Genomic DNA, 15,176 nt, shown 5'->3' with positions numbered 1-15,176 from the left:
TCTGCTTCAGATCTCTGCTCGGGAAAATGAAAGCGGCAAGTGTTGTTTCACAGCGTAGGGATTCCAACGCACGGGAACAGCCCAGGAACTTCCCAAGCCATGTCCTGATCCCAGCTGAAAGAAACCTGGCTGTTGCTGGCAGTCTCTGCTGATCTGTCGCCCTGTAGATTTTGGGGATCTTTGCTGAATCATAACGATATCAAACTCTTTTTAAAATTTCAGGATTGGCTAATAAATATGATTAAGATAACACGTCCTGAACCACGTGTCCTCTGCTTGGCCTCCAACATGTGGAGGACAGATGTGTCTTTCGTGTACAGATGACCCAACCGGCTGCTCCCCCGAGGTAGGGACCCTGGGAGACGGAGCCCTGAGAGGTCCCTGCAGCCCACTGCCCTCCCCCTCAATCACTGGAGAGAGGAAAGGCTAAGTCTAGGGTGTCTGGAAGTCAGACATGGGAAGGACAGAAAGATGCTGGGATGTGGCACCGTGCTCACCTGGCTCTTGTCCCTCAATGTCCCAATTTAGAAGATGAAATCCCCAAACCCACACGGCCCATGCTATCCAGAAAGCTCTCAAAAATCATTTCATTATGGAGGCTCACCTACTACCCCCTCTCAGCGACCAAAGGACCTTCTCCTCTCGGTCACCTCAGTCCAGGGAGGACAGAGCAGGCCACTGCTAAAGCCAGAATCTGGGAAAGCGTTCTAGAAGAAATTGTGGAGTTGCCACATAGAAAACCCCTAACTTGGCAGTGGGCACGTGGCAATTCCTGCCTCCACTCTGCTTCAGCGGAGTGAGCTTTTGGGCAAGTCCTGGCCATGCCTGGGCCCCAGTTTCCCCCTTTCTACAAGGACCCTGAAGAGCCCTTCCACTGGGACATTATAAAGCAGTGGCTGGCAGGGTGGTGGGTGTGGCTCTGTTGCATCCTTGCTATGGTCTCTGAAGAGCTCTTGGATGCCACAGAGAAGCCAGGGCCTGCAGATCAGGGCAGGGAGGCCCGGGCCGGTTGGTGTCAACAGCCAGCAGAGTTCCAGCTCTGGGAAGAGGGGGCAGCAGACTCAGAAGCCAAGCTGGCGTGGGCCCCACTCCCGAAGAAAGGCTGGGCCAAGGTCTGAGTGTGCCTCCTTAGCCTTCCCTTGGGGTGAGGAGTGGGAAAGGAGAAGAGTCCCTCAGTGTTGACCCAGGCCAGGCAGCAGGGCTCAAGTGGGCAGAAAGGGGAAGGCGCTCTACCCAGTAGGAGAATGAATGAATGAATGAATGAATGAATGAAAGTCAGAGGCAGGTGAGGGCTTCCCAAACCCAGCACAGCAGACAGGCTGAAGGCAGGACACCTGGCTGAAAAGGAAAAGGCTGCTAAGGGTCCCTGGGGGAGGGGCATTATGACCAGGATAAGCATCAGCTGCCTCCTGGGCAGGGATGGGGTATCCGCACTGGCCACCTGGCAGAGGTTGGAGGGTCTCCATTCCCACCACTCAGTGCTCAGAGGCTACTCTGGGCAGACGGAAGGGTCAGGCTCCTCCATAGCTGGATGGGGTCAGCCCTCAGTGCAGGCACGCCTCCTTTCAGCTGGGGCCAAGTGGGCACTGACTGCTGTGTTCCTGGCCCCCTATTCCTGCTCAGGCTCAGGCCTTGGCCTCCCCTGAAGACCCTGGGTCTCTTCCCTGCCCAGGAGCCCGGGCTGGCGGGCAGACGCTGGGAGCCCAGGGCTTGGCCCGGCAGGGCTGATATGAACCATCTGCGTTGTCTTAGGACGCCCCTCTGCCCACTGTCCCTCTGAACTCGGCCGGTTCCCGCGGGCCGTTTGATGCCTCGAAGGGTCACAGACCCCCGCACACAAATCACCGCCGCGGGGCTGGGGGTGGGGCGGAGGCGCTGAAACCTAATCCGCAAAGTTTGCTCTGCCGCAGGCTCACTCCTTCCCTCGCTCACTCGACCACCGCCCCCCCCCTTTCCAAACAAGGCTTATTTTTCTTGCCAAAAAAACAAAGTTGGTATCAAGTGTTTCGAGAGAGAAAGTCTCTCCCCCGCCCCCGGCCTGGGAGGCAGGGCTGGGGCTGTTGGCTGAGGCCGGGATTGCAGAGGGGGCTCTGGGAGAGAAGAGGAGGGGCGGGAGGTGAGCTCCGTTCCCGGTCCCTGGGCCGGTCCCCTTCTCAGCTCTGGTCCGTCCCTGCCCAACGCTTCATATCCCCGGACCCTGGCCCAGAGTCTCTGACCCTACTCTGTCCCCTTCATTGTCCCCCTCCCAGATAGGGCTCCCTTCATCAGAGCTCTCTGTCCCAGTTTGGCCAGAGATGGAAGCATCACTTCCTGCCCCTTCTCCCTCCCCATAAAACAGCCCTTGCTTGTCGCTTTTACGAGGTGACACCCTGCTCTCAGCCCGATCCTCTCGGTACTGGAGCTTGGGCTAGAGAGGGAGGAGACTGCGTGCAGCCAGGCGTCTCCAGAGCGCTCCCAGGGCACACTGAGGTCCCCGGTGGCTGCCCAGCACAGCCTAAATCCTAAGAGCTTTAAAAGGATGCCAAGGAGCTGGGTACGTTAGAGGCAAATTCCTCAGAAGCACCCCTCCAGCTCTGAGGACCCTGGGGCCTTCATTTTGAGACCCTAGAAGCCGGCCCACAGGTGGCCAGCCTGGTCCTCTGGAGGGGCACAAAGCGGAGCCGCGGTGGCGCACGGGTTTCACTTGTTGGGTGTTGGTTTTGCTTTTGGGTTTTTCAGCCGGTGCAGCGACCGGGACTGCGCAGGACAGCCAGTCGGAAGCCCGCGGCTTTCCGCTGTGCCTGGAGGCAAACGCAGGCAGCCAAAGTCCGCGTCTGGGGCGACCGCTTGGCTGGCTGGAGTTGTGGATGTCCAAGCTGGCAGCCTGGCTCGGGCAAGGCGGCCACATCGAGGGGCCGGACGGTGCACCCATCTGGTCCATGTGGCCTGCGCGCAGCGGGAAAGATCTGCAAACCGTGGGACAAGGGCAGTGAAAGCAGTGGTGGCGAGAATAAAGGCACCACCGCCCAGTGGAGAAGCGGGTTTCCTCGGGTGGGGGCCAGTGGGGTGCGGGTTGAACAAAGGAATTCACCCTCAGAAGAAACGGGCTGGGTGAGCAGCTGGAACTGTCAACCCTCGAGAGACTCGCGGGAAAACCAGCATAGGAACATCAGTCCCAGCGACCCAACGAAACCTGCCTGGCCGAAGACCCCGGCCTGGCGTCTCCACGTGACCTCTTGATATTGGTCAACCCCGCCTTACTGGGGATGGCGGGTGTGTATCCCCCCAGTACTATCTTTCCTGGGACGAGGGGACAAGAGTGGCCCTGCTCTCCATCAATGGAAGCAAAACAACTCCCCCAATGAGTACCTTCTATTCGTGGGGCTCTTGCCCCCATTTTCCAGAAGCTGACAATTGAGGCTCCTATAAAGCAACCCCTCAACCCATCCTCTGCTGCTACGCTTGACAGGCTCAGGAGAGACCCAGGCGCTCAGAAGGGACAGACTCACAAGGGGTGGGGGGTGATGGGGCCGGAGCCCCCCTCTTCCTGCCCTCGGAAGGGGTGGAGGGGATACGGTTGTAAGGTGCTCGCCTCCTTTTCTCTGCTTGACATGAATAAGGGGATTAGGACGGCAAGTTTCCGTCGTTCACTCCGTCGGACAAAGGGCCCCGCGGTTTGAGCAACGCAGCCTCTGATTAAAGGACAGAGCCCTGTCACTCAGCACCGTCCTAGGTACTTGTGTTCATGACATAATCTTATTAGAAGATAAAACCGGCGAAATCCTTTTCATAATGAAAAGTTACATTTAATGGCTGGGCTCACCCCCCACCCCGACCGGACCCTGCCCGCCTCCCCGGTTGCTGTTGGATATGGCTTGCCTGTAATTGGCATTTAAAGCACCAAGTCCGGGAGAAAAACGGGGTTTAGGGTTTTTGTAATCCCCCTAAACTGTCTTTGTTTGAAATCTCCACAGATACAAGTCTGTTAAGAGTAAATATTTGTGGATTGTTACAACCACATTTCCCCCCTGCAAACCAAATCTGAAAAAATTCCACCCTCCAGCCGCGCTGAGGCCCGGGCGCAGGAGGTGGGGGCGGGGGTCGCCCGAGCCTTTGCGCCGAGGGCTCGGCTTTCGGGCTGCACGGCCACCTCCAGGAGCTGAGAGACTTTACACATTTCTCAGGCGGGAACAGGGTCCTAGACTCTTTTTCAATTTTCTGTTCCCTCGATAAACAAACCTCCCGAATTCGCTGCTTTTGGGGCCTGCCCGATGGGTCAGCGCGAGGGCCCGGGGAGGAGCAATGGCTTTGCTTCACTCCGAACGAAAGCGCGCTCTCTCTGCGCCAGCCTCTCTCCCTTTCCAGCGGGTGTAAGTGGCGCCCGGGGACTCGCATCTCCTGAGCCACCGGAGGCCCCGCCCGGCAGGGCGCCCCTAGTCTAGCCCAGGAGAGTACCTGGAGCCGCCAAGGGCCCCTGCAACCCGAAAGAGCACAGAGGCTGTCGCAGGGCCCTGGGCTCCCAGCTCCAGCCCAGCCCGTCCCGGGATCGAGTTCCTTCATAAATCAGCGGCTGGGTGAAAGGGCTGCGCTTTAGAAAGGGCAGGACCGTGTGCGTGTATTAGAGCGCGCAGTTCCCAAATCCGGGCTAAACCCCTGGTGACACCGAAATTCATCAACCGCTGCTGGCGCCCGCAGCTCAGCCCGAGGAGCCCGGGAGCCAAGGAGCCAGTGCACCGCGCTGCCCCAGTCGGGGGAAAAGGAGACCAAGGAGCAGGACCCCTCCGAAAGGTGGGCCTGGAAGAGCGCGCAAGAGGAGACCGCAGCCCCTCCCCGTGTGCCTGGGCCTCGAAGGACGCTCTCCCGCCAGGAGAAAGGCAGTTATTCTAACCTTTTTCCTTCTCTAGCAAGGGCTGGCCCTACAGGGGATCCTGGCCAAAGAGGGCAATGACCCTTCCCAACCCTAGGGCAGGTATCACCCTACACTTTCCAGAGTGGGCGCTCCAGGGAGAATTCCAACTCTTCAGGGCAGGAATCTGGTCCTTGGGGAAGGTCTGGACCTGAGGATTTAGGGATGCCTTCAGCTTTGGGAGTTAGCCTTGCCTGAGGGTAAAATCTGCTATGGAGTAACTCCGGACCTGGGGGAAGCCTCTTAACTCCTTCAGCCTCAGTTTCCTCACCTATACAAGCCGCTAGAGCAATAAAGGTCACTATACATCACAGGCACTCAGAAAGGACAATTCCGTTTCCTTCCAGATGCACCACTCTGGCCTGCCCTTCTGGGGTCAGTAAGTCTCTGCTCCTGAGGGTTCACGTCTCCACTGGCCTGTAGGAGAATCACTAGTCCTAGGGGTGCCTCAGTAGTACTAGGGGTCCATCTATAGGCTGCTGTCTACCTCCAAGGACCAGCTTCTGACAGCCAGCCCTGCCCCATTCTCTTCTCAGGCGAACATTTCAAAGCACAGGCCCCAGACCTGGTTGAGGAGCAGGCGGGTGGGTAAGGGCTCCCGGGGAGGCCTGTTTTGGAGGCCACATTCTCTGGGCCTCCCACGCAAAGCAGACAATGCATTCCTGCCAGGCAGGGCGCCTCCAGCTCACTTCCCTGGCAGGCAGGAGACATATATTGACCGAATGTCCAGTGCAGGCTGGCACCTTGGCATTTGTTTCACTTTATCCTCAGAATAATCACCCCTATTTCACAGAGGAGAAGACCGAGGCTCAGGAAGAGCAATCAGCTCTTCCCTAAGGGCCCTTGGCCAGTGTCACCGGGAACCACTGCCATTCTCCTCCCAGATCTGTCATTGCAATCTTGCTCTTTCCTTTGAGAAAATGTGCCCATGGAGGGGGGGACCTCCATTTGGAGGGAGTGGCCCCAGAGCACCTTGGTGCTCTCCATCTCCACAGGCTCTGGCACTCCAGGCCTGGGCAGGCTCCCACACCCTGACAGCCCAGTAACTATGGCAATCCAGGAGTCACATGACAACAGGCACTGAGTCCCCGTGGAAGGCAGGAGGCAGGAGAAGGGGAGCAGCAGTCACACCCAGCTCCAGCTTGTCCCAGCCCAGCGCTGCTCCTCCTTCCCATCGCTGCTGCTGCTGCTGCTGCCCTGCTCAGCACAGGCGCCCGGGGGGTGGGCGGACTGCTGTGGCCCTGGGTTCTTGCAGGCTCACTCGGCTTTCTACATCTAGCCAGCAGCTCGGTGGGCTCTTTGCTCCCACCGGCCCTGGTGGGCACCTCTTTTGCTCTGGGAAGCCCTCAGAATCCTCCTAGGCTGGCAACCACCTCACAGTTCCCAGGGAAACTGCTCGCAGCACCGGCAGGCCAGGAAGCAAACATCTTTGTTTCTTCTGGAACCGGACTCCAGGAACCGGGTTTTTCCTTCAGCGACACTTCCCCCAGTTCACCAAGTGCAGGGCCAGCCAGGTGCTCTGCCATCAGCCAGCACTCTGGGTCCAGGCCTATCTGAGCCAGGCTCCCAAAGGAGACAAAGCCCTCCCCCACCCCCAACGTACTCACACATCCTCTGAACCCCTACACTCCCCCTAACCCCGCTCAGGGCCCCGGGGTCCACCAGGCAGGTCCAGCGGCTGCCAGTCAAGAAGCTGAACAGAAATGGATAGAATATTGCCCCGGGAATAACAAAGGAAGGGCCCACGCAGACATTTATTTGTACTGATCAGGAGAAGCAAAGGTACAGGGCAGCGAGGAAGTGCTGTCAGCCAGGCCTGAAACCCAAGAAAGTTGCCATTCTGAGCACAGTGGCCCCTTATACCCCACCATTCCACCACGCAGCAGTAGTTAAAGCAAACACAGGCCCTTCACTGCCCCGTCAGTTACACCTTCCCCCCAAAATTACACAAACTTTGAAAGATTTTTCGGACAGAAGATGGATGCTTCAGGAGACTTGAGGTCAAGGCTAGGCTGTTTAAAGTATATTATTAACAAATAAACATTTACTGCACAAAAAGAAAAAAAGGAGAAAACCCTATAGGCCACCGGGGAACCAAATCATGTTGCTTTTGGCTTCAAATGACAGGAGACATTTATGACATGAATGGAGAACACCAGCCGGTCGATGAAATGGCAAACGTCTGCCACTTTGCTTCCTCTGCCTTGTGAATCAACTTTTTCAAATATGGTTTTCAGCCTGGCCCTCCCCTCCCTACCACCGCCTCCCCACTTCTGACTGCAGTGGCAATAAACATATATAATTTTGGTTTTGCTCGTTGCGGCCATCAGCACAGAATGCAGGGGTTGAAGAGCGCTGGGTCAGCCAGGGAGCCAAGGGCCCAGGGCCCTCCTGCACCCTCAGCTGACTGACAGCTCACCCAGGCTCCCTGGATGAGCCGCCCATCCCTCTCTCCCTCCCTCCCCTGGAGCTGAGGCCTGACTGTGGTGTCCAACAAATTGGAAGTTATAACTCATGTCGTTGAGAGTATCCTCCATTCCTCAGCCTAACTAATGCCAAAGTAGGACTGGTTTTTTTGTTTTGTTTTTTTTCCCCTTTTCTTTTTTGTTTTAAAAACCTCACAGCCGCCCGGACAGAGGAAGTTCTCTGGGGAGGCGCTGCCAGCCCACCGTGGACCGAAAAACCTCCCTGGGCTGGAGAATCCCTCGGACCGCCCGGGCTGGTGTTTCTCAGCCTTCAAACCTCATCTTTCTGAGACACACACAGATCCCTGGATCTCTCCCCAATATGCCCACTCTACTGAATCCCTCCTCAGTCTCAGAGCTTTATTTTCAGTCACTTGAATCACAAAAACAATAAGCATGAACAGTTTTCCAAATATGAAATTATAATATTGAGTATGCTTTTCCAGACTAGACCCTGGAGAGGCCAAGGGTTCCACAGTGGGAAGGTGTTTGCTCCGGTCCAACAGCCGCCCGCCACGGCTCCCAAGAAGAAACAGGCCAGCAGACAGCCAGCCCCACCCCACTGTCTGCCCTTCCTGATCATGCACAGTCGGTGTCTGTTCCCACCCTTACAATCATAAGTTTTTCTGCCTCTCTGGACCCCAGGGAATATAGAGCACTTACTGAAGCCCCACCAGGTGCCCTTTGTATTGCTCACAGCTCCCTAGGAAATGACATCATCACCTCAAGCTTGCTGATGGCGAACCCAGCACTCAGAGATGGGCAGCCACCTGGCTAAGATCACCCAGCTGCTGAATGCTGGGGCTGGGATGTGAACCCAGGTCTGTCTCGGAGTCTAAAGCTCTTGTCATCACTGAGGGAGGCAGGGTCCTCACAGTGTCCCAAGCAAAGAGAATGGTTTTCCCAGCAGTGCCCCCCATCTTCCCTGCACAGAGAGACTCATGGCAAGCCTCATCTTCCAGCTGCGCCTCTCTGACATGGGACTCATGGGCAGCTGGGTGTGTGTCCTTGAAGACAAGGCATTCTCTGCCACGCTGAAGGTGATAAGAGAAACAATAATTCCCAGGCAACAAGATGCCAGGTCCTCTGGGGCACATTATCTTGACTCCTTACGAGGGTACTCTCCCCTGGGTGGGCATGTCCCCATTTTACAGAAGAGGCTCAAGTAGGTGCCAGGGCTGTGTGGTCCTTAGCCTGCTCCAGTGAACCGGGAGGGAGGAAGCTGAGGGTTACTAATCACATACCCCAGAGGTGATCCTCACAACCTGCTTCCCCCACTCCAGAAAAAAGCCGGCAAACAAATTAGGCTACTCCAGGGTGAGCCAGGAGTCAGCTGTGAATAATGCCTCCGTTCAGCAGAGGACTGCAGCCTCAGAAAGGCCTTTGCTTACCCTTCCGCCTGCAGCCAAGGTGCTGAGGTTAAATGGGGAGGTACCCTCCCAGGGCCCAGAGGGTCCCCAGGCTCGGGCTGGCAGAGTGAGCCCTTCAGCCCTCAGATCCCCAAGGAGAGCAATATGGAAGCCTTTTTATAAGACAAAACGCTGGCCCTTCCTTCTAAAAAGATCCATTTCCAGGACAGGCCCTTACCCCAGGCTGGGGGCAGGGGTGTCTGCAGCCCTGAACGAGTCCGAAGACGACTATGCCAGTTGGGGTACCCACCGGTGACGGAGGTCCTGCTTGTAACTGACACCCTGCATAAGGCCTGTGGGAGGCCTCTCGAGCTGGGAGATGCAGCAGCCAGAAAAGAATGGAGCCCGACTTCGCTCTCCCCCTGCACCACGCCCGGGCTCTGCCGCTGCCGGTGCTCCGAGGGGAGGTGAGCCTCCCGGGAAGGCCTTTCCCGGTGTAAACACTTCCAAGGAAAGGAATGTGCTGGGAAGAGCGGGGTTGGGCCGCTGGAGCTCCGCGCAGGCAGCTGGGGTAAATTAAAAAAAAAAAAAAAAAAAAATCACCCCGGGACGCTGACGGCTTTTTGTGAAACTCAATCAAAGCCTCGCTGCCCGCCTCCTGCCGAGGTGGGCGCATCCTACCTGGGCAGGCGAGCCCAAAGGGACCCTCGCAGGCTCCGCGGGGCCCTGTAACCGCGGCGGAGAGGCGCGCGCGCCCCGGCGGGCCCTGCGGGAGGAAGGACGCCGCCGGCCCGGGCCGCCGAGGTGGGTGCCCTGCCCGGGAGGGAGCCTCGCGTCCTCCCGCGCACGCAGACTCCCGCTCGCATACCCGCGAGGCTCGGGTCGCCAGACCTCGGAGCTGTCTGTACAAGTGATTCGACTCCATTTTGTGACAGATTTTTGGATTCTCCCGCCAACCCTCCCCCCTTCTCCTCCAGGAATTCGCCACCTCCTCAGGATACAAACCCTTTCCAGGAGAGCGACAGACGGCAAGAAAAGTTACATAATTCTGTTTAGCCGAACCGCCAAGAAAAAAACCAGGGGAAGGTATGTTGTCATTTTCTCCTGTGTTCTCCGGTGGAGGAAGGAGAGGAGAGCTCGTGACTTCGCGTGTGGAGGCTGCATCTCCTCCCGGTTTCTAGCCGGGTTTTCTGTTCGAAGAGCTCGGGCTGCCGAGGGGCCAAGCCTCCCTCGGCACAGGAGAACAATCCGATGCGTTTGGTTTTTTTCCTTAGAAGGAGGCCCCCAAAAAACACGTAGGAGAAAAAAAGAAACTTTGGAGTTAGGCGTAAAAATGCCAAATGCCGTGGCTCCCGGCTCTTTTTGCCGGTGCAGGGCGTGCCGGTGGATTTTTATCCAATGCTATTAAATTCGTCCGAGTGTCAATTAATTACCCCCGTGGTGCGTAAAATAATGCTGCGCTTCTGGGTGTCCAGGATCTTTGAAAACAAATCGAGTGGAGAAGGAGAGCTTAATAAAAATAGCCACCTCTTTCTAAGAAGCAAGCCCCGCTGCTCCTCGCCGGGAGGACTCGTTTTTCAAAAGTTATGTTGGGGGGGGGGGGTTGTTAATTTCCCAATACCGCTGAGGCAGAGTAACAGACAAGACAAACTCGAGAAGGCACGTTTCTGTGCCCACTTGCCTGGATTCTCGTCTGAAAGCATTTACGCACAGATGCAATAAATATGCCTCTGCAATCCTCAAAGAAAAAAAATAAATCGTGAAATATATTTTTATTGTGCAAAGAACATTGCTTCCCAGTGAGCCCCTGCGTGCCTGGCTGCACTGACTCTCCCTAAGAAAGACTGAAGCAAGACCTGCCCTGGGAATTTGTCCCCAGGATTGTCTTGATAACATCCCCTCCTCAGTCCCCAGCCAGCCCGCCTAGTGCAGGTACCTAATTGGCGTTACTGGAAGAAAGAGGGCGTGAGGGAGGAGGAAGCGCCGTGAGGGCTGTGAATGATGCCCAGCCGGAGACTGCACCCCTGCAGGACCCAGACTGGGGACCTGAGATTCGCCCCATTCCAAAATTCACTCGCACAGATGAAGAAAGCTCTTGGGTGCCCTTTTTTCTTTTTAAAACAAATATACTTTTGACAAAGCAATCGCAAACGTTTAATTGTTTTGTAAAATGAGGGGGTTGGTCACTCAGTTCTAAGGGGTAACATTCAGTTCAGATTTTGTGACTTCACAGTTCTGTGCTCTGAAGAACCAGGGGTATCCTTCTCTCCTTGTTCTAAAAAGAAGCTCATGAATGACTGGGGCGGAGGTGCATTGGGGGCGGATTAGAACGAGCAGATTTGTACAAGAGGTTGGAAAGAGCATTTCCAACATGTTAAAAATTTTCAGGAGCCTGCACAAATGACCCGGAGGCCCATTTCCAGTTTCCTGAGCCGCCTGCCCCCACGTGTTGAGTTGTCCAGGCCGTGGCTGAGCTGAGCGGGGAGTGGCACTGCCAGCGCCTCGCTCAGGTTGGGCAGCAGAGCAGTGAGTGCTGCAGGACGGCGGGATGTGGGTGGGCTGGAGGCTGCTGAGCCCTGCCAGGGGCTGCTCCCCAGGCCGGCCCGAAGCTGCCGAGCGCATTTACCCCAAAGCACTTCCCCCCTTTCACTTGTGCTTCCCTATGCCTACCTGTGGCTGGGCTGACTGGCAGCCTCACCTTCTCCCGGTACTAGAATCCCATCAGCCCAAGGCACAACGCAAAAACGATCGATGGCAATCGGGGACGCTCCAGACAGAGGGGGAGACCTCACCTGGCCTCCGGACCAGTGAAAGAGTTGACTCCGGGAGCCTGACCCCAGCTCCTGCCTGCAGAGCCCCCAGCCAGCAAGAAGAGCAAGGCAGAAAGCGCAGCTCCTGCTCGGGCCCCAGACCACGGTAGCATAGCCAGATTAGGCCCTAGTATGGGGCTCAGCCAGAGCCTTTCGGAGTAGAAACTGATGCCGTCCTGAGGGCTCTGGCCTCAGCCAAGCAGTGCAGGGGCACTCCGCCGCTCCAGTTCCCATCGGGGCCCGGATTTAGAGAGTCCCTGGGGAGAGCAGGTAGGCTGCACAGACCACCAGGCGTTAGCAGCTCAGCCTTTTCCCCAGAGACTTGGGCACACACAGTCCCTTCTGAGCCCCAAACCCCCTGAGAGCCTACCCACCCTGCAGCCTCATCTGAAAGAGTTTTCCAGGCCTCACAAGAAAGTTGTCACAGGCACCCACTTGCCTCCACAATGCAGCCCTAGGGATCCCCGCACTCCTCTTTTGGCGGTTGCACCTCTCTGCCTCTTCAATCACGCTGCCAGGCACAAGACCCAGATAGGAAAAAAAAAAAAAAAAAAAAAGCCACATCTACTAATATCTGCCCCAAGCCCCTTATCAGACAAATCCACAGTCTCAGCTAAAAACAAGTCAGCAGGTAAAACTCAACCCACCGCCTCTGGCCTCAACCCTGAAGCTTGAACTACACCAGGGCAGGACAGGCCACCCTCCCCAACATACACACACTGCAAAAGAGAATGCCTGCTGGGGATGGCTGATTCGGTCAGTTCCCCATCCCCATGGGGAGCCCCAGATTGTGGTTTGCCACCTCTTGAGGTCCTCTTCCTAGACAGCTTCTCCAGCCAAAGAAAATTGTAAGTGCAAAATTCCCGCATGCAACGGTTTTGGGAGGATGGACATCTTTTTCTCTCCACAAGGGCCTAAAATTGCAGCAGGGTGCCTGGCAGGAAAGGGTTATGGGGGGCTTCAGGCAGTTCAGCACCCTTGCACACCACCTCCTTGCTCCAGGAATCCCGAGCCCCCACAAACCCAGCCTTAAGGCTGGAGAAGCACACCACCAAGGCCTGACTCCCTAAAACACTGCCTTCGTATGGAAATCAATTCTTGGTCTCCAATTCAGGCCTCCCAGGACAGCGGCAACCATCCCCCAGTCGGCGCAGGGCTTTGCCCTGTACCCCAACTCAGCGGCCCAGCGAAGGTTTTCTGGACAAAGGACAGCAACTAGGAGCTGCCGGACGCTCGCGGCCACCCCACTAGTGTCGTCCCGGCTGGGATGGTTCACTCCTGCCGGAGACGCGCAGCCCGCGGAGACCTCGGAGCTGACTGACCCAGCGGCGCACAGAGCCGGCTGCAGGGTGGACGTGGGTCCGGCCTGGGAGGGGGGTCCCCAGGCTCGATTGCAGGGCGGCGGTGGGGAAGGAGGGGGACTAGAGGCGCTTACTGTTGGTAGTCTTGTTTGCAGTACAGTTTCCGATCCCGGAAGTAGCAGCTGGTGGTGAGGGCTTGCTGACACGCCGCGCACTGCAAACACTCCTCGTGCCAGGACGACTCGTTGACTCGCATCAGGAAGCGGTCGGAGATGGGCCGCTGGCAGCCCTCGCAGACGGCGGGATGCGGGCAGTCGGAGCCTGCAGCGCACAGGGCGAGAGCCGGGCCGTCAGCGCCGCCCAGCCCAGCCCCAGCATCCCATCCGCTCACTGCCCGCAGCCCCGGCTCCAAGGGCGAGGGCAGCCCTGGAGCAACGCCTGCCGCGCCAAGGGCCGGGCAGCCTCAGCTAGTTCGTCCTAGTCCGCGGACTCCGGTGCGGAGAGGCCGCGGGCCTCGAGCCTTGGATCCGCGCTGCGCTCTCCCCTTCTCCGGAGATCCAGCGCTCGGCATGTAATTCGTATGCGAACGAGTACGGCGCCGGGTAGCCGGCTGGGACAGAGACAGGCGAGGTGAGGCTGGGGCTCTGGCTGGCTGACACGCCCCACAGTGGCATACGTGGTCTTCTGTCCTAAATCTCCCCAAAACCTGTGATTTGGGTGACTCTGGGGACATTTTTCTTTTAGAAGCTCCCCCTCTCCAAGTGACCTGGCACTACTCCCAAGCTTGCCAAGGTGACTACTTGGGTCCTCCGTCACCCCTGCAACCCGCCTCCTACCTCTAGATCCGAGGCCGGATGAAGATGCGGGGGTGGAGGCTGGAGCTGTCCTGCCTTTCCTCTTCCTACGTGATGTCCTCGCATCCCTCTGTCCCCGCAGGATGCCTGTCTAGCTTGTGTCCCCCCTGGTGATCACTCTAGAAGTTTTCTGCGTTCTCCCACTCACCCATGTCCTGCATACCACTTCCTTTATCAGTTGGCCTAGACGCCTGCTTTCACCTTGGGACGAGGCCCCTGTCCCCTGCCCGTGGCCGCTCGGAGGTCCCGACCCTGTACTCACCCAGCAGTACCCCCAGAGTGGCGGGTCCCGGGCGCAGGGCGTGTTCCTCCATCTTGATGCCGTCCAACATCTTGGCGCAGTCCGTCTGCCCGCGGGGGAAGCACCTCTCCAGCGACTCGGGACCTGTTGCTATATCCATGGGACGCGGGGCGCACTGCAGGCCCCGCCGGCCAGGGTGCTCGCCCGCGCGCCCGCCTGCCCGCACGCCGCTGCCGCCGCCGCCGCCGCCGCCGCCGCGGCCCCGGAGCGGGGGAGGCGCAGCCCCCGCGGGGTTGGGGCTGGGGCCGCCGGTTGCCCGCGGCAAGCGTGCAGCGGCGACGCGCTGGACCCGGGCCCCGGCGTCGTGCTGGCGGGCCGGGGCGGCTACAGTCCGCGCCGCGCTCTCCCGGGCACTCGCACCCACGCGCGCCGGCTCCTCTGTCACCTGCTTGTCAGCCCCGGAGCCGGGTTGCGGCGGCGGCGGCAGACGGAGCCGCAGGGAGGAGACGGCGGCGGCGGTGGCTGCGGCGGCGGCGGCGGGCGGGGGAGGGGGCGGGGGTGCAGGGGCGGCCCCGCGGGCTGAGGGGGGGGCGCGGGCGGCGCAGCGGGGTCCCGGGCGGGGCGCAGCGGGGCGCGGGGCTCCCGGCGCGCTCCCCGCACTACTCCAGTGCCATGGTGCACCCGAGGAGCCGCTCGGTTTAGAGCTGGGGCTGGCGGCGGAGGGATACTCCGGCCGGGAGCCGCCTCACCCCTCCTCAAACTTCCTGACATTTGAACTCATTGGAGTGCCTCGTATCCCTGCGCCGGGATGAGCCGGCGGCTCCACGTCAAATAGTGCCGTCGCCGCCCCCCCTCCCCGCGGGAGGGCTCCCGGCGCCCCCAGCCTGCGCCCCGCGCGGCGCCTGGCCCAGGGCACCGGCTCGGGAGACCCGGCCAGGACGAATGCCCTGCTGGCCCCTCTCAGAAGTTTGGGTTGCCCTCCAAACAAATCCTTCTGCCCCACCCCCTTGAAAAATCGATTTGGGAGTTGGGGAATGAAGGCTTTCTTTTTTCTTTCTTGCCTTCTTTATTATTAATATTTTGTAAAGCTTCAGCGCTAAGAGGAGTGGCCCCGAACGAGGCCAGACTGCGCTGACGGCGGGGAGCACAGCGACTCCACCAGGGGACGGCGCCGGCCGGGAGTGGCTGCCCGGGGACCCCGACTGTCCTGTCGGCCGAGGTAGGTCGTACCGGGCTGAGTTGGCGTCCCTGGGCCGCGGCGCCTTCCCGGG

The 15,176-nt window shown here is 58.6% G+C and overlaps 1 protein-coding gene across 4 annotated transcripts in view; it reads right to left on the bottom strand.

Moving 5' to 3' along the window:
• LMX1B (LIM homeobox transcription factor 1 beta) overlaps nt 1-14,065 on the bottom strand; it is a 75,101-nt gene extending 61,036 nt beyond the window's left edge. For all 4 annotated transcript variants that reach the window (XM_090276013.1, XM_090276012.1, XM_090276014.1 and 1 more), the window contains exons 1-2: nt 13,927-14,065; nt 12,945-13,131 (exon numbers count right to left, since the gene is read on the bottom strand). In XM_090276013.1, coding sequence (XP_090132139.1) covers nt 12,945-13,131; nt 13,927-14,065 — 326 coding nt within the window. The remainder of the gene's footprint in view (nt 1-12,944; nt 13,132-13,926) is intronic.
• Between the last annotated feature and the right edge of the window lie 1,111 nt (nt 14,066-15,176).

The sequence above is a fragment of the Furipterus horrens genome, unplaced genomic scaffold (genome assembly GCF_987537825.1).
Source record: "Furipterus horrens unplaced genomic scaffold, mFurHor1.1.pri manual_scaffold_4, whole genome shotgun sequence".
Taxonomy (NCBI): domain Eukaryota; kingdom Metazoa; phylum Chordata; class Mammalia; order Chiroptera; family Furipteridae; genus Furipterus; species Furipterus horrens.
This window is presented reverse-complemented; position numbering and strand designations above follow the sequence as displayed.